This window comes from Magnolia sinica, chromosome 17, assembly GCF_029962835.1.
Source record: "Magnolia sinica isolate HGM2019 chromosome 17, MsV1, whole genome shotgun sequence".
NCBI lineage: Eukaryota > Viridiplantae > Streptophyta > Magnoliopsida > Magnoliales > Magnoliaceae > Magnolia > Magnolia sinica.
In genome coordinates this window covers 64023053-64043143 of record NC_080589.1, presented here as the reverse complement: position 1 = coordinate 64043143, position 20091 = coordinate 64023053, and the positions used below count along the sequence as shown (strand labels likewise).

General features: G+C 37.2%; 1 protein-coding gene across 2 annotated transcripts in view; it reads left to right on the top strand.

Annotated features, from left to right (window-relative positions):
- The window catches only part of LOC131230293 (poly [ADP-ribose] polymerase 1), a 100713-nt gene extending 92757 nt beyond the window's left edge, over positions 1-7956 (top strand). For both annotated transcript variants that reach the window (XM_058226142.1, XM_058226143.1), the window contains exons 17-20: positions 5194-5276; positions 5373-5510; positions 6164-6346; positions 7696-7956. In XM_058226142.1, the coding sequence (XP_058082125.1) occupies positions 5194-5276; positions 5373-5510; positions 6164-6346; positions 7696-7743 (452 nt within the window). In that variant the 3' untranslated portion in view covers positions 7744-7956. The remainder of the gene's footprint in view (positions 1-5193; positions 5277-5372; positions 5511-6163; positions 6347-7695) is intronic.
- Positions 7957-20091: the final 12135 nt, after the last annotated feature.

The window sequence follows — 20091 nt, the reverse complement described above, 5'->3', positions numbered from 1 at the left end:
TGGTCTATCCAGGGAGATAAAATGGTTTTTCCTGGCCCGGTTTGGGAGACTTGAAAGATCCAAGTTGGTAGCAATTCTTGTGAGCATCAAGCTCTTTTGTCATTGGTTATTGGAAATCTCATAGCGGAAGGGGATTCCAGATTGGCCTTCTTGTAGGCTTCTGTGGCTTCTCAGTCCCCCCTAGGGAAGTCCCTTCGCTGTCAGAGAGTTCTTTTCTAAGGCCAGCATTTTACCTTCATACTTTCAAAACTTAAACGACAAATGAATTGATGTGTTGATGGAACATGGTAGAATATTCATATTGCCCTCTGACAGAAATAGAACTTAAAAGTTTGTAATGATTGTTGATTTGCAATAGTCTCTCTCTCTCTCTCTCTCTCTCTCTCTCTCTGAGCAAGCAATTTAAATCATTAAAATAAAGAAAACCCGGTACAAAAGGCAAACGGAGAACAATGATCTTAAAAAAACAACAAGACTTACTAAAAGACTAAAAGAAATGTTTAATCGAGAAGTAAAAGCAATAGAGAAAGAGGTATGACTCTTAAGATCCCATGGACTGTCATCCCTGCTGACCCAAATCCAGAGAATTTGAAGCCGTTCTTCGTTTATCTCTGCTACTGACCACCCACTGAAGGCCTTAGAAGCTGCTGCCAAAGTTAGCATAATTATTATCATATTGCAAATCGTAGTAGCGCCCGAATTGAATCGTATCTCAAATCGTGTCGTAAACCGTAAGATTTTTTTTTTTTCTATTTCTTAAAGATCAGATAAATGAATAAATTATAAAGAAATTAGAAAAAAACTAAGTAAACACATTAGTTATTCATTTTCGATAAATATGCAACAAGAAAGTAACATATCATGGTTCATGAAATTATCAATTGAGAACCTATAACTCGATGGACTTCAAAATAATGTTCTCCTCAAAGCATAAACATTGTCATATTTTAAAGTTCAAATCATAAAGTGCAAGTTTGTAACATGGCCTTAAAAACAATCTTTTGCAAGTTTTCATTATTATATAAAGAATGAAATAAAGCTTTTAATTTAAAATCACATATTGAAACTTTAGACGTACACTATTTGAATTTAAGGCACATGGAAAAAATAAGTAAAATGTCTTTAAGTTGTAGTAAAATCTTTTTGTTTTTTTATTTTTTTGGAAAGATGAAATTTTATTAGAAAAAAACAAGAAGAAAATGTACAAGAGGAAAAGCAAAACAAGAAAGGAAAAACCAAAGTGAGAAGGAAAAAAAAAAAAAAAAAACTATACAACCGTAGCCCCATAGCTGGCAAGACCCCCAAAAAATGCTACGAGTGCTAAGGCGCCCAATCCTTAAACATGCTTAGGACTTTGCTAAAGATCTTGACCTCAGAAATTCTTGAATTGTGAAACACGGACTATTTCTCTCTGGCCAGATGGACCAGAGGATTGCAAGAAACACTATTCGCCACTTCTTCCTACCAGGTAGGCCCCCGTCTTCACTGTGCCACGAATTAAATAGGCCTCTCACATCTTCTAGCACAATCCAATAAACCCAAACCATCCATATCTCACGAGATTGGATATTCACCAAAAAGCAACAATGAATGAAGAGGTGATTGACAGATTCTTCATCTTGGAGACGGAGGTTGCATGCAAGGCAAAACCATGCCCCTTTTTCGGAGGTTATCGATAGTAAGAACCGTGTTCGAATTATCTCCGATATTATCTTTATCTCTAGCTCAACGATACCGATAACACTGGTAGTGATGTCGATAATGCTGGTAATATCAGAAATTCCAAGTATTAGCAATGTATCGCTAAGTATCGCTAACGTATCAATATCGCTAATGTAATAGTCAATATTTTCAACTATGTAAATTCTAGGTGTCGCTTGTATTGTCAATGCATCAATGTCGCCAATATTTTCGACTATGTAAAATCTAGGTAATGCTTATATCATAAGTGTATCGGCGATATTTCAATAATATCGCCAACGTACTGATTATCATAATTTTGTTTATTAGAAAAAAAATTATTTCATTTAAAAAAAAAAAATCATGGGCACATGGTTGTCTGCAGTGTTTAATTTGTCATTGATAATATTAATAGTATCTCGATATTATCGATATCGCAACACGCGCGATATTGAGACAACAATCTTTCATTTTTTTTTCCAATTGTTGATGATTTCTTGGTGAAATATTATGTGTTGTTGATATTTTGCAATATCGATGGATGTTTGGATGGAAGGTTGGATGGTTAAATAGGCTGGTTGAATTGATTTCTTACAACAACACATGCTTTTATGGCCCTATTAAATAGAAACTTGTTATGTATGCATTCTTTTTGCATTTTTATTTTTTTATTATTATTTTTTTTTTTTATTTTTAAATTTCTAAATATGCAAATATGTACATTTTTAACATCTCTTGAAGTTTCGCTGAAAATCCCACCATTTTCCCCATGTTTCCCAGAATTTCTGATTATCAGCGATTTTATTGGCGATACCGATATTGTTTCTATATCCCTGATCAGCGAAACTTGTAGCGATACCGATACTTCGAACATTGAGTAAGAATACAATTTCTCCCAAGGTGGCAAGCAAAAGTTGCCACCTTTAGAGGGGCTCCATAAAACCAGATCATCCCTGTATGGTTGCTCGATCCTAACGAATCAACCAAAGCAAGATTATTATAAAAGGATTTAATTGAGAAGACACTTGAGCTCGATAGGTTCTAGGAGAGAGTCCTCTTCGCCAGTAAGAGACAAGCCTTGCATATGCCAGAGGAGAGACGTAAGGTCCAAAATTCTTTGTTAGACATATTCCGCCATAGCAGAGGGATCCAAACACTATTAACTCAGGACCCTGAGAAACAATTCAACACCAAAATATCCTTATTAGAACTTAGGTAAGCAAGGGATGGGAAGGAATACTTGAGGGAGGTAAGGGCCCTCACCATTGGTCTTTCCAAAATCTGATTTGATCACCTTTTCCAAGGAAGAAGCCAAGTTTAGAGAAAACTTTGGAGGATAGTTTAACAATTCCTTTCCACAAGAAAGAAGAATGATAAAGAGGAGGGTTTAGTTCTCCAACTCCCTCTCCCCCCCCCCCCGCGCGCGCGCGCAAAGACTGAAGACCATATTTAACAGCAATAACAAACCTCCATAGGCTGAAATTTTCAAAGGCAAACCTCTAGCTCCACTTACCCAACAAGGCTTCATTTACTAGATCCAAGCATCTGATTCCATCCTCACCCTATGAGTAGGGAGAACAAACCTCCTTCCAATTAAGAAGAGGGAATCTTGAACACAAGTAAATAGGATCACAGTCATTCTGAAATGATTCCCAACAATTCATAGATCAATTTGGTGTTTTGATCAATTAAAAGCTTAGAAATCATAAGAAAAAGCTCCACAATTTGAGGCCAAAGATAAGATCCATCATTTTCTCTTATAAAGGATAAAACAATTGACACGTTTTAAAAGAATCTTAATGCCCCCACAAATTTAAAACCATGAAATGGAAGGCAAATAAAAATTTAAGAAGGTAACAACTATAATCTGAATCATGAATCTGGAGTTGAATAATAAATTATAGGATTCAAATCATAGAATAATCAAATCATAAAATTGTAGGATTCATCCAAAAAAGGTTTCAAAGTGGGATTCTAATTGTTTTGCTTAATATTCTACTTAAATCGCAAATCATAGGATTTTGACAACAATGCCTATTGCCCATTCGGTTATTGAGCTCCAAATCTCATCATTGATAGCCTCTGGCAATCTCTAAGTGTCCTTGAACATATGATTATTTAGCTCTTTTCATATATTCCAGCATATGGCAAATGGAAGAAGGGTTCATAAAACCCTTCTTTTTTTTCCGCAATGGCTTGGTGCTACCCCCCCCATTGAATAGCTGAAGACCATGAAAGCTTGGTAAGGAGTGACTGTAGATAGAGGATGCTGTTGAGCAGTGAAGGACTAAGTGCGGGCCATTTTTTTCTCTTTTTGCACACACACATTTGGGATAGATAGCCATGCCCTTCTTTGAATTTTGTCCATTGTCAGGACTTTGTGAGGGCCACTAGCCAAACTAACCAAACAAATGCCACGACCCTTGGGATAGCTTTTCTTTTCTTTGTATGCATATACATTCATGTGAAGGTTGTTGTTCTTACATATATATAACGCACATTTTGTGTGAGAGATGCTCACAAACTAGTTGGTGCGTGGGGCCCACCATGTAGGATATTTTGCCCATCTAGAAGCTTGTCCCACCATGAAAATGGGATGGCCCAAAATTAAGGTCAACCCAACCATTGACGTGATTTTTGGGGCATCCCTTTTTCATGGTGGGACAACCTTGCTGGATGGCCAAGATGTCATAAAAACAATTGTTTTAAATAGCAGTAGCGTGTTGCGTAGCGTTCAACCCTTTGTAGTGTGTAGTGCAAGTGTTGCTTACGACACTTATATTTTTTAATTTAAAAATAGAAAAAAAAATATAAAAATACCTAAAAGATGATTCATTTTTTCGAGTATAAGCATGTTCAAACAAGTTATTAATCACCATTTATTATTAATGTCTAATACATAATGTCTAATTGAACCCACATATAAACCAAATTAAATTATTATCACATCAGCAACTTTTGAAGCAAACTATAATTAATAATGTCTAATTAAAACCACAAGTCACAAGTATGAAAATAAATTAAAATCCCACAGGTCGAGAGTTTTAAGTACAAAATAAAAAATATAATTACCTTTAAAAAATATAAAATATAATTACCATTTATTAAAAAATGGTGTAGCGTATGCTACATTTACTACGTGCTTGCTACATATGCCATGCATGCTACGACACTACGCAAGTTACGTGTACACTATATACGCTACATGTACGCTATAGGAGATTTATGCTATTTGCAAACCCTACATAGCATTGTAGCTACGCTACACTACGGGTGCTATTCAAAACATTGAATTACAAACACCATGGTGGGCCCCACATGTCAACTAATTGGATGTACAACTAGTAGTTTGCGAGCATCTCATATATATGTATATAATATAAATCTTCTTTCATTTGTTTAATCTTTTTCAGACTCGCTTTAGATCCATTGTTTTGTGAGCCTGTGTATGTTTTGAACATGGATGTTATGCAACCCAACCCAACTGAAATTTCAAATTTTCATGTGCTACAGGTTCTCGCCTGACAAATTTTGTGGGCATCCTCAGCCAAGGACTACGAATAGCACCCCCAGAAGCTCCAGCTACTGGCTACATGGTTCTCTCTCTCTCTCTCTCTCTCCCCTTGTGTATACGATATTGATAGAAAACAAGACAATGTCTAACCAACATCCTTCTCATCTTTTGTAAATAGTTTGGCAAAGGGGTTTACTTCGCCGATCTTGTCAGCAAGAGTGCACAGTATTGCTATACCGATAAAAAGGATCCAGTAGGTCTTATGCTTCTTAGTGAAGTTGCCTTGGGAGAGGTCCATGAGCTTAAGAAAGCCTCGGTGAGTCTCCTGTGACGAAAATCTCTCTCTGCGCATCCATCCATACACGGTTATTCACTTTATGTATGTAGGGTTTTCAGTGAGCCCAAGTAACCCAGTAGGCTTCAAGGAGCAGCCTGGCATACATCAGGCTTGGATAACTGTTTTGCCAGTTGGGGCCTGGGTTCTGGGTGTTGATAAATTAATACAGCTTTATCTCTTTTCCCTGAAAGATTTGACGGCCTTATCATCATTGATGGATATGCTGGAAACTGGAAACGCTATTTCATGGGTTTCTGGCAGGACCTTGATCTCTTGGAAGTGGGCTTTCATTGTAAACAACATTATAGAAATTTCCTCTTTGTGATGTGTTTTAGTCGTATTTTGAGGGAAGGAAGAGGGTCAGGGCTGACAGGCATAGAGTCTCACCCCGGCAAAAAAAAAAAAGAAAAAAGAAAAGAAAAGAAAACAGCTGAGCTCGGTCTACAATATGTGATGTGTGTTTGTTCATGTACTCAATCTTTGTATCTGTGTGTTTTTGCACGCTGGATGTATTTATGATACTTTAGTTTCTTTCTAACCTTGTGAGGCATGATTTCTTGCATCTCTGACTAATGGTGACTGTGGTATAGTTTACTGACCGTGTGATTTTTATCTGGTCATCTGCCATTCAGTATATGGACCGTCCTCCAGAAGGGAAGCACTCAACGAAAGGGCTTGGCAAGAAGATACCTCGAGAGTCAGAGTATGTCAAATGGAGGGATCAAGTGGTCGTGCCTTGTGGACAACCTGTTAATTCGACTGTGCGAGCCTCTGAGCTAATGTATAATGAGTATATTGTTTACAATACTGCTCAGGTTGGTAATTTTATATGAACTTCAACTCTGTTATTATTTGATGAATACTTCTATTTCTAGGGAGATGTTGGAGTCAACATGAGTGTCAGCTAGAGTCAATAGCACATCTCCCGTCATTTAAATATGATGGAAGGCGATCCAAAACCAGAGTTCTAAAATTTAGTGACTTGACCCAAAATTCAGCCAAGTCAACTTGACTCAATGGGATTTTGAACCGAGTCACCATGAAACTCACTGGCTAGCTCAACTCAGTTGAGACTGAGCCAGACTCGTTGAGTTGGCTTGCTGACTCAGTTGACTCGGCATGACTCAGACCGAGTCACTCACTGCATGATTGCTTTTCATAATTAAGAAATAATAGTGTAGAGGGTGAGATTCAAACCCTTGCTTTTCTTAGAAAGTCAAGTGACTCTTTCACCAAGTCGTGCGCTTCATCTTTGAAAGTCTATCAACTTTTTGCATTCGTACCAAATTAAATAGGTGTTATTATTTAAATTCCTTATTTACTTAATAATTAAATATTGAGTAGAGCTGAGTCACGAGTCAACCCGACCTCGAGATTGAGTCAAGTTGATTTTTTGGGTTTTTGAACCACTTCCAACACATGTTCCGTAGTTGGATTTTAAATCCCAGTTTCATGTGTTTTGGATTCCTGCCCACCATTTTTAGAGAGTGAAAAATACATGAAGTGACTCTTCGTGCACACGAAAGTTGTGCCCTTAAAACTACAGCTACTACCACCACTACGATCAGTACTGCAATTTTCCTCATGTGCCGGACACCACTGGGACGTATTTTGTTTTATCCTATTGCGAGTCAATCACAATGGATTTTGTTGCAACTTACCATTACAAGTTTACAACCATCCAATCTGGATCAAATGATTGCTTGGTTTGTAACTACCAGTTGAGAACTGAGTAGTTGTTAGCACTGTTGTGGCCTTTGCATCTGAAAACCATTGGACCGTTCTTGAGTGATCTTATAAACCTTCCAATCTTACTAGTGGCAATGAAAATATGTTCTCATTTTAATATATGCTCCATAGAATATTGTAACTGATACTGAAACTCCCTTCCTTTTTAGGGAAGCATCTTTACTCCAGCAGAGTATCATGCTTTATATACAGGCACTTGGAAATTGTCCATGCTGCATGATCATGAAACATTCGCCAATCTACTATTTAAAAGCTGACCCCAAATTGCTGGGAAAAATGCTAACTTGATGAAGACGATGAACCTTCAAATCTTTGGATTGTGTATTCTTTTTTACTAAGATGATCATGATGATGAACCTTCTAATCTTTGGATTGTGGATCCTTTTTTTTTTCCTTATTCTTTTTCTTTTTGCAGGTCAAGATGCAATTCTTGCTCAAGGTGAGGTTTCATCACAAGCGGTAAGTAGGTAAGAAAGACGAAAAACAAGCCCTTTTTTGGTGGGGGCTTTTCTTTTTTTGGGAGATGGTATATATTGTGCAAAGGTAAATGTGTTAGTGGTTGTCATTTTGATTTTTTCTTTGCATAACACATAACATCAAAAGGATTTGATATGGTGCTTCTTTTGGTGTCCTCTCTACAATCCCGCAATCTAAATTCCTTTTGGGTTTTGGTTGATTATGGTTATCCCTGTATGTGTCTATGTTTCTGTTATATATGGGATGGATGGTTGTGTGGATATATCATTTGGTGATGACTTGGACAAAAAGAAATGAAGTGACTTAGACAAATCTTGTTTTGGGTGTATGGGGAATAAGTGTTATCTCATAAAGGCGATGTTCCACATACTGGCAATATTATCAATAATATTGCTAATATTATTGGCATTGTCAGGTCAGCAATGCTGAAATTGTTGGAAATGTAAAAATTTTCAACTATTGCTGATATTTTCAATAATATGGCAATACTTGGTGATATCATCGATATCAGCAATACTTTGAGAAGAATCTCTTATGAAAGTTTCTTGGTATCAGTGATACCATCAATAATATCCCTGATGCAAGAGAAACATCCATAAATAGGCGAAAATTGAGAAAATTTCAAAAAACCTCCATTAAATTGGGAATTTTTTAATTATTTTTTTTAATTCTTAATTTTCTTCCTTAGATGATTTTGATCACTCTTGGTTATTGTTGAATCAAAGTTTGGATTTGGAGAGAATGTCGACTCAAAATGAAGATGGGCAAAAATCTGTAGGAATTAATTAAATTTTTTTCTTCAAATGTTAGCATGTATTGCAATGGAAATCTTCTTATGCACAGACAGATTTGTGGTTAACAAAATTAACATTTTAGTGAAAAATGGGAAAAATTGAGGAATTCTAATTTTTTCATTTTTATATTGGAAAATGTGTTCTTCCCTCTTATGTTTTTTTTTTTTTTTGTAAAATATATTATTGAGTGTTGGCGACTCTATTGATTGGTTAAAATTTTTATATATTGATTTTATACTGATTTTTTCGATAATATTGGTTGGCCCCGTATAAAATGGAAACTTTTTTGCAATATTCTAATTCCTACATGTATAGAGATGTGTCTTTTAACATCTCCTGAAGATTCAATGAAAAATTTCACCTTTTTTCCAACGTTTCCCTAATGTTTTCCTTTGATAGCAATATTTTCAAATATCGATAATACCAGTACGTGTTTCCTTATCTCCAATCGTGGATACATATAACAATACTGATACTCTATACACTGCATACAAGTCCGTCTTTCCTCCTTATGTGTTAGTGTAGGGCCTCTGAGCCTTATAAAAGGTAGGCTGTGCACTACAAATGTCACCAGTGGTGAGAATCAGGATGGTCCCTTCACTGGGTGGGCTAGGCCATCAAGGTCAGAGGAGAACTTCATGATCTAGCTCATTGGGTGGTTTATTCATTTTGTAATACTAAGTAGGCATTTTGTCATTTTATAATAATATCATTTTTGCCATTTTTTACTTGTAAATGAAAGTGGTGGAAAACTAATGGAAGATGGGTATTTGTGATAACATAGAAGTAGCCATGTGGTTATTTGGCAACTTAATGATTTTTTGTGGGTATTTGCAAATAACTTGTTATTAGCTGATCCTAGTTAATTGGGTTAAGGCTTAAATGATGATGATTTGTACATAGTCTGTTACTGATGTGGAAATATGCAAAAAGAAAAAAAAAACCCATATAATTTGGGTTGTTCAATTGTAATACTAAGTAGGCATAATTTCTATTGGGTTGTTCAATTGTAATACTAAGTAGGCATAATTTGTAAGTTGGATATTGAGAAGGTATATAATAACGTGAAATGGAACTTTCTAGACTATATGCTGGGAAGTGGTTAGAAGTGGAGGAATTGGATCGAAGTATGCACTTGGTCAACTAGGTTTTTCGTGCTAGTCAATGACTTTCTTACAGGCTTCTTTCAGACCTTGGGTATGGAGACCTGCTTTTGCCGTTTCTATTTGTAGTACCCCCAAAGAGTAAAGTGCTCTAGCTAGAGGTAAATGTGATGGGTTGATTAACGGTTTTAGGGTAGAGAATGCATGCATTCAAATACTGCATCTTCAAGCCGGTGGCAACATCTTTATCTTTTGCAATGGGGTTGGGATGGTAGACAATCAAAGGAAAATAGTAAAGTACTTTGAGGTGGTGTTTAGGCTGAAGGTCAATATTCTCTAGAGTGAGTTAATGGACACCCGTACCACCAGAGAAGAGGAGAGGTTGACAGCCAGGTTGGTTTTCTTCCATTGTCATTCTTGGCTTCAATTATGCATCATTAAGCTAACAAAACATTTGTGAGACAAGGTGATTGAGAGGATTGAAAGGAAGCTTGCCGGGTAGAAGGGCCGACATCTCTGTTCGGGAAGAAGGCTCACGTTGATAAAAGTGGCTATGGCAAACATTTCAATTTACTTCATGTCTCTTTTTAAATGTCCTTTGGGTTATTCACTGTTGTTATATGCGATTGCATAAGCGATTATGTGATTACAAATGCTACTCGAGACCATAGATTGCATATGCCATAGTGGCATATGTGGTTTTAATAAGCGATTATGTGATTACAAATGCTACTCGAGACCATAGACGCTACTCGAGACCATAGAATGCATATAGCGAATACGTGATTACATATGCTACTTGAGACCATAGATTGCATATGCCATAGTGGCATATGTGGTTTTAATAACGTTGGCCATTATGTAGTCTCCCCCTCTCAATTTTCCCTCTCTCTCTCTCTCTCTCTCTCTCTCTCTCATGAGGATAGAACTTTTTAAAATTTTACAATTTAAAGCACTATAAGCTACCAATAATCACACTAGGATGAACACAAGTTAATAGACTAATTAATGTAACATGATCAACTCAAGTCTAAAACATGGATAGTAAACATCATATAGGCAATTAATCAAACATGTAGTATGCATGATAACTAAGTATTCATAAGATTCAATACATGAGTATTTGCAAAGATAAAACTACATTAATTTATTGCACACAATGTATAGTGGCTTGGCTACTTGACTGCTCTACTCTCAGTTGACGCACTCCTTTTATGAGTGCATTGGATTTCACTATCATATTGCTTTTAAAGCAGGTTTGCTATAAACCTTTACATCATATATAAGGACTAACGTTTTGCAACCTTCGGTGGCCTACACAAGGTCTTGTCGAGTTTGGATCTCAAACTTTGATTAATCCTACACATGAACGAATCGTGTATGCTCATGCCAGAGGCCTACATAAGGTCTTATGGTGCTAGTTTTAAACTCTAAACCCAAATTTTCATGAGAAAGGGGTCAAGAAATGGACTTCACACTAACACAGCGCAATGTCGGAGAAGCTTCTTCTTGCAAGAACCAGCTACTCATAAGCTCCCACGATCAATCACCTTGAATGAATGTACCAATATAATGCCAAGTTTGGGAGAAGGGTTGGTGAACCTAACTATATGATTGGAAATTCGTAGGGCATAGGTTAGGGTTCATCTAAGCTAATATTCAATGGCCTTTAAGACAAGGGATGTGCCTATTAAGATTAAGGTTTCGAGTTGAAATTGTCTAAATTTTTCTTTAGACAATTACTTTTTGAAAGTTATGGAAACCTAACTATATGATTGGGCCATTGAAAGTTTTTTGAGAGAAAAAAAACGAAGAGAAAAGTTTCTTGTTTCTTCTTCTATTTTCATGTGATTTGAAGGTGACTTCCATGTGATTTGAAAGGAAGATTAACACGAAGGTAATCTTCGTCAATAGAAGTGCAAGGTTTCCATCTATCCCCCTCATCACTATTTCTTTATCAACCATTGATGTATTATTTAAGTTCTTTGATTCTCTCCATCCCAAACTTTTCCCATTCTTCCAATTCCTATTCCTTCAACACTTATTGACAAACCAAACCCTAAAGACCCAAACCCTCACAACCTAGTCCACACGTGTAACCGTACGATCACGTGTCAATCCATAGGGTGAGTCGTATGGCCACACTCTTGTCCCTTTGTCCCTAAACCCTAAATAGATCATATTTTTCTTTATTTAACGGTCTTGTAGGATGATGCTTGGTGACTTATGCTAGAATTATGCATGATCTTCTTTTGAAATTTTGGTATTTGTGATGATGATATCAAGTTTTATGTTTTTTTATTAATTAAGTTAATTTCGCTGATTAATCTCACACAATATTTGAAAAGTTCTCATGAGGTCAACCGCATGGAACCATATATATATATATATATATATATATATATGGAAAAGGTACTATGCGCGCTACCTCACGGTAAGCTCCTGTGAGGTCGAGCTGTGTGGGCCTCACCGTAATGCGTGTTGACCATCAACACTATGCATTTGATGGGTCCCCTTTAAATTATGGGATATGCCAAAAATCAGCCGTATACGGAACTCAGGTGGGCCATACCATCTAAAATCATGTGAAGACACTGTTAAAACATATAAAAGTACTTGGTGGGGCCCACCTGAAATTTGCATGCGTCTAAAACTTGGTCTGAACCCTCATCCAAGTGGGACACACATAATGGATGGGCTGGATTTGCAAACCACATCTCGGTGGGCCCAAAAAATGGTTATGAATGTTTTAATGGTGCACGGCCCCTCTCCACTTCTGTATGTGGTGTGGCCCACACAAGTCACGGATTGACTTGATTTTTGAGACCTAGGCCCACGATGGAATGGTGCATCTGACTGATGGGGTAGATGTTCGAAACGCATCACGGTGGGGCCCACACAGCTCGACCTCATGGGACGGACTTGTGAGGTCGAGTGCATACTACCTTTTCCCATATATATATATATATATATATATATATATATATATATATATTTATGCACCTTCCTACGTGAGCACCCATGCACACCTTTGCATACGTGTCATGGACATAGAATATGAACGGTTCACGTGATTTGGCACCCCTTGAAACCTCACAAACCCAACTTTCAGCCCGATACAAAACTTTGATGGGCCATGGAAAAAGGAAACAATTTCCTCCCTTGATTTGCATTTTTCTTTGCTATGGCCCACTAGAGTTTTCTATTGGGCTGAAAGTTGGGCCCAAAAGGTTTCAAGTGGTGCTGTATCACGTGGACCGTTCGGATTTTGTGCCCATGATATGTTTGCAAAGGTGTCGCATGGGTGCTCATGTAAGAAGGCGCGGGTGAGCATTCCTCTGTGTGTGTGTGTATAATATATTATAATATAATAATATAATATGTGAGTGTGTGATGCATGTGATCCATTATACGTTGTCAAGCACTCTACAATGCTAACCTGTGACAATGTATACCTTCAAGCATATTGTCATTGGTGTCACATGTGTGAAGTTTTCAAGGTCCACGTACACTCACTTACACCCCACACATGCACTCACACTATAATGGTTTTTCACCGCAACGGGTACTCAAACCTATGACCAAGAGTTGAAATTGTTGTGAGTTTATTACAGGCTAGGTGTTGCAAATTCAAGAATCGATAAAGGGTCAAGGGTTTTGGGTCGACCTAATTCTGGTGTTTCACAGACGGATTCACAGTTTCGATTCTGTACGTGCATCACTGGATGAAACCTTTGATCGTTCATTATTGGTAGATCCAAACATTTGTTGTCTATTACTTTTAAATCTGACCGGTAATCATCTAAGGGTTTCTGTTATCAGTATATCTAACCATTGATAATCGTTGATCCTTGCCATTCAGTCTTCGTGTTGATCCATTTGGTTGTGTTTACACCGTTAGATGTAATTTTGAGAAATTTGGGTCATTGGATCACGTATTGCGCAATTGGATAATTTGGACAGCCTGTCAAAGTTTCTAGTGATCTTTAAACATTTGGTTGTGGCCAAGGGTAGAGGAGGAGAGAGAAGTGGAACAATGGGATCACATACATGAGAAACCCACAATTTTTGCTGAATTTCAACCAATGGTTTAGATACAGGGCTCATTTGGCATCTTTACTCTAATCTAATCAAAGTTTTTTTATTTTTATTTTTTGTTTTTTTATTTTTATTTATTTATTTATTTTTATTATTATTAAATAAGAGCTATTCTAATAAGATCCTTTTGTTCTTAACTCTTGTTTTAAATAAACTGATACGGTAAGATTACTTAAAAAAAAGAAGAAGATTGACTGTGCCCCAAATGGTAAATGAATGAATGGCTACAACCTTCATCTTTTAAGACATTTGAGTCGTCCTTTAGATGTGGATCCTCCATCATATGGAGCCCACCTTTGAGGTGGATCATCTATCTTATGAGCCAAACCTTCAAAGCAAGCCATCCATCATCATGTGAGGCTTGTCTTGGATGTGGACCACTTATCATTAAGGGTTGACCTTTGATGTAGATTGTCAATTATGTGGGGCTCATCAATGCTAATTGTCCTTTGTGTGGGGCCCCTCAATATCCACCACCCATCATGTGGAATCCACATTTGATGTGTCCATCATGTGGGCCCCACCTTTTAAGTGGGTTGTCTATCATGTGGGGTCCACTTTTGATGTCCACCAGCCATCATGTGGGGCACACCTTTTACATGGATCATCCATCATGTTGGGCCAGTTTGGATATGGGCCGTCCATCATGTGAGACCTTGGATATCGACCATCCAGTAGGTGGGGCCCACTTGATATGGATTGTCCATCATGAGGGTCTACACTTTGATGTGGGCCATCCATCATATGAGGCCCACTCCATCCATTATGTAGGCCACCTTGATGTGGACCATTCATTATGTGGGGCCCCACCTACAACATGGGTAGTTCATCACATGGGCCCACCGTTAATGTCAATCGTCCATCACGTGGGCCCAACTTTGATGTTCACCATCCATCATGTGGGTCCTACCTTTGGTGTGAACCATCCTTCAAGTGGGGCCCATTAACGTGGATGACCCATCATACTGGGCCATACTTTGATGTGGACCATCCATGATGTGGGGCCCACCTTTGATATTGGCCCACCTTGATGTGGACTATTCATCATGTTTGGGACACCTTCAATATGGGTCGTTCATCATCTGGTCCCACCTTGGATGTCCACCATCCATAATGTGGATCCCACCTTTGCTATGGACTGTCCATCATGTGGAACCCACTTGATGTGGATAGTCTATCATGCAGGGTCACATTTTGATGTGGGCTATCCATCATGTGGGACCCACCTTTGATGTTCATCATCCATCATGTGGGTCCCACTTTGTTGTGGACCATCCAGCATGTGGGGCCTAACCTTCAATATGGGTTGCCTGTCACGTGGGCCCACCTTTATGTTAACCTTTCATCATGTGGTCTCATCTCTAACGTCCACCATCCATCACGTGGGTCCCACCTTTGATGTGTCCGTCCATCATGTGAGGCCACACTTTGATGTGACCGTGCACCATTCATCATGTGGACCCCCAGCATCAATACGGGTGGTTCATCATATAGGCCCACTTTAGAGAAATTGTAAAGAGGAGAAGAGGATAGGATAGAAATTATTTAAAAAGTTAGAAAGATAAACTTATTCAAAAATTAACTAAAAATGTCTAAAAAACAAAAAAACAAATAAAAATGGACAACATCTCAAGCAGGACCTAACAGTGTGAAATTTTCATAAGGTTGTCTGTTTGTCAGTGCTAATGCATCTACAAAACAAGGTTTAACTACTTCGATGAAATAAGAACGATTTTTATTCTAGCGAATATCCAAGACAGGTCCATCTTTTAAAATTCCAAAAGACAAGCAGGGGCCATGTCAAAAGAGGTGGAATACATCACCAAATGTCACATTATAAATCATTTGGTAGATGGGACTTCTTGTGGTTGACTTTCGTAGTTAAATTCTCTACACAAGCACCATAAAGTATATGCTAAAAATATTAACATTAGTGCAGTTACACCTGCAAAGGATCTAACAGCTTTTATATGTATTTCTTTATACTCTTACATGTTTGTTTAGATGAAGCAAAAGCAAGTTTCAGATTAAATTAGTTGTTATAAAGATCTTTTAGCCAAACCCATCAATTCTTATATGACATCTCGCCCATCCTACAGGGTTCTCCTTCCATGAAAATGGGATACCGTGTGTGTTGAAGAAATGCTCACACGTAAGTAGTACATCCGACTAGTTGGCCTGTGGGGCTACCATGGTGTTTGTATGCCATCTCGCCCATCCTGCAAGGTTGTCTCACCATGAAAATGTGGGATGACGCACATGAATGTGGAGTTTTTTAAGTTGTCTATCATGGTTTTTTTTTTTTAATTTTAATTTTTTTTTTTAAAAATTTATTGTTATTATTATTTTATGGTGTGCCTCACTTGATAGTTGGGTTGACTTGGTTTTTCAGGCATTCTATTTTTGTGTTGGTAGAACCTTGTTGGATGAGTGAGATGTCATAAAAACACCAGGGTCACCCACATGCCAACTGGTTGGACCTACAAATTAGGGAAGAAGAAAAAGAAGATGCTAAATTAAGAAGAAAGTCACAATAACTTGTGAGGATGGAAACAACGCTTTATAGATTCCCCACCCAACATAAGGTCTCTGAATTTGGACGGATCAAAGAATATGTGTCTTGGGCAAATGAGTAATGCAGAAAAAGGTGGTTGATGGACTCACCACTGCCAAAATAAAGGATGCAAATGTTTGGGAGGATCATCCCTCTATGTTAAAGATTATCTATTATGAGGGTTCCTTCCTTCGCAAGGATCCAAAGAATAGAAGCAACTTTTGGCAGCCCCCCATAAGAAGGGGGGGAACCAATCCAAAGGAGGTTGATTTCTTCTAATGATTTAGAGAAAGGATCTGCAAGAGAACAAGCCGAAAGGAGTACGCATCCAGGCCACAGAGTCATTTAAGTTAGGGGAAGGGCAAGGATTTGCTTGACGCTTAGTGGTAATTGCTTCTGTGACATCTCTGCTTCTACCTCGATTGCTAGTTTGGTGTCCCATGACATCACAGATTGGAAGTCTACTCTTATCCCTGATCATCCCCGCTGACTCCTTTGTTGTCGTTGTTGTTCCCTTACCGATACTTGTTGGAGAACCACAAAAATACCCAGAGATGAATCAAACAATGTATACGCAATCGTATAATCAAGTCTAAACAAGAATAATTTAAATTTTATGTGGAAAAATCTTTACAAGTAAAAACCACGATATAAAGTGATGGGTAATGCACTGTGAAAGTAGAGATTATAAGAGATAGAGTGTTACTGATTCGAACAAGCCTTAAATCCACTTCACAAACCCTAGTATGGAAAGTTTGAACAATCCATATTAAGGAATAAACTTACAAAGTTTATGTTATAATCTATATACCTTGGAACATGTGGTATGGTTACCCACATCAAGGACTCAATTCGAGACATGATACATGTGGACGACGTACATGGAAAATTATCTATAAAAAAACTGTGTTGTTTGTTGAGAATACATCTCATTTGACTATTCCTTAAAACTTAAATGGCTTATTTTGTTTATAGACTTAATATCATGATGTATTTATGATTTTGATATCATTTTGGTGCCCCAAGAGGTACGGGTGACGAGCTCTTGTTTTGTGTCCATGAATGGACTTGTGCTTACTATAGTTATTTTTATTAATCACAGTATGGTGAATTTAAAAAGGACACTAAATGTATAATGTTTATATAATTGGTTGTTTTATAAATCAGATTGATAAATGATTATTAAATTATGTATCCATGACACTTTTAGAACTTCACACATGACACCGATGTATGTCCTTTAAAACTTTCATGTCGTGATGCCGATGTATATCCAAGGGATTTTCAGGTCATGATGTTGATGTATGTCCTTTGTGATTTATGGGTTATGATGACAATCTTAGTTTCTTATGATTTTTGAGTCCTTATATGGTCATTCACCTGCATCATGGGTTTAACTCGTAAGTTTTGGGTGGATGTGCATCCTCACACCGATGTACATTTAGCATTAATTAATATTTACATGTTGAGTGAATATTGTATCTTCCTTTTCTCATATATATGAATTATACTAGACTATGCTAATGGATGTATAATCTTGAGGGCAGGGGGAGTTTTCACCGAGTTGGTCACTCACCCTTTCGATGTTCAAAAACACCAATAAATTAATAATGTAATTCTAGAAGGTGCAAATATGGCTAAAGAACCGATTGAAGATTTAGTGGACGAGATGCCTTATATGAGGGCAAGAGCTCAGTCAATAAATAGATTTATTCATACGTTTTAGTTGAACTATTGATACTTAAATAGATTATTAAATTTTGTAATAAGTTTCCAGTTGAGTAGAGTAGTTTAATTGGTTTTTATGATGATTGAAACTCTATCTACAAAGTTTAGTTTATCTTATTTTTATTTAATGTATATTTATGAGAATGTAAATGTGATGATGTTGAATACTCGAGAGTATACTTACGTGTACTTATACTAACATTTGAAATTTTAAGACAAGAGTGTTATACTTGGGCTGTAAAATTTGGAGCATTATACAAATAAACTAGAGAATAAATAAAAAGAGATAAGTAACTGAACTGTCCTTATGAATAATTGATTTATACGAATGGTCAGTAGGAAAATATGATTAGGATGTTTGATCCTCCAGGTAAAAATTTGGTCTATCCAAATCTAACAATAGAAGGTTGTAGATATTTATTCTACTAAGTGTACTGTAGTGGTAGCATTGGATAGTAGCAATCTAATTTAAGACTAGTCTAGACTATGTTAATATGAAAGATAAAGGTAAAGATAGAAACTATGACGATAAATTGTGTTTGGCATGAGCCCAAAGCTTTTCATTGTGTTATCCTTTTATAGCTTCTGGAGTAGACAGAACCTTTGCTGGGTTTCCTTATTAGTTCAGAACCCTTCGCAACCATGACTTTTTTAATGCTCTTCCCATAAGAGATATTTGTAAATTTGAAACTGTTTTCAGATCTCTTACTAATGTGGCTACAATGATTTTTGAATATCGAAAATCGTTTTCAGGGCCCTGTCTCACTAGATCCAGTTTGATTATGGATCATCTTCGATGATCCCTTATCATGACTATGAATATTCATCAAACTGGTGGAATCGATCTCACCTAATCAAGATCGGGTCTCAATCCATTGGTTTCGATTTGCTCAAATATTGGTTTGATTTTCGGATCTTCGAAATCTTTAAAATCTTTGAAATCGTTTCAAGAGCTCCAAATGTCATTGGGAAGATCTTCCATTTTAGAATGATTGTGAGAGACGGTCTTACCGAGCATATCCAGATTTATGATAGAATCTTTGCATCGTTGGATCTTTTATGTATGTGCTCGGTACACTTCTTGACGCAGGGGAGGATATGAGGTCGAGCACCGTCTTCTTCAAGAGGATAACTATTCTGAATCCACGGAACTTCTCTGGACTCTTCACAGAGACTTCTCGAATCCACGAGGAAAGAAAGCAGAAAATAGGAATAAATTCTAATAAATTCGAAATTGATTAAAACGAATCAATAAAAATAAGTTCACAACCCTTTAAATAGGAGTACCAAGTAATGGGAAAGAAATCAGAATCAAACTACAACTAAAACTCCTAGAATTCGTGACTTACTATAAATAGTAAACTTACTATTTATAGACGGTCATGATGTCTACTAGTGCGAAAGGTTTTCGGCCAAAAATAGTAAGTGTCCTATTTGGCTTCACCAAACCGTTCTCCTAATTATTCTAAGCTCTTTTCACATTGGGCGCAACTCCTAAAGCTCGACGGATGAAGAGTTATAATCAAACTAAAACTTACTATTTATAGTAAAAACGAAATTAAAACAGGGAAACAACCGTCGATCCAGGGTTTTTCGCAATTCTGGGTTGTGTAACCCGACATAGTAGGGTTGGTTGGCTAAAGTAGCTCGTTCTACCCCAAAATCATATATTTTACGTCAGATAACTCATTTCGGATTGCGAGATACGCCTGATCTAAGGTCCAACGGTCCGGATCACTTTTGTCATTGACTGGGCCTTTTCTGATCCATTTTGGCCATGAAACTGTCTGCGACCCGCTCTACATCACTTCCTAAATTACTTACCACACAAATTAGGGCTACGTATTACTCGACGCTTTATTTTCTCAAGAGGCGTGTGTATAGATCTGTACCATTGCATTTATGACAAGATGTATATTGCCGAAGGAAATAAACAAAAGATACCCTCGGTGCGAGTACAATTATGTCATTATTAAATCCGTAGTACCAATACATTGTGACATCTTATTGGCACAAGGGCGTGTCAAAAATGAGTGCAACCAGGATTTAGGGAAAAA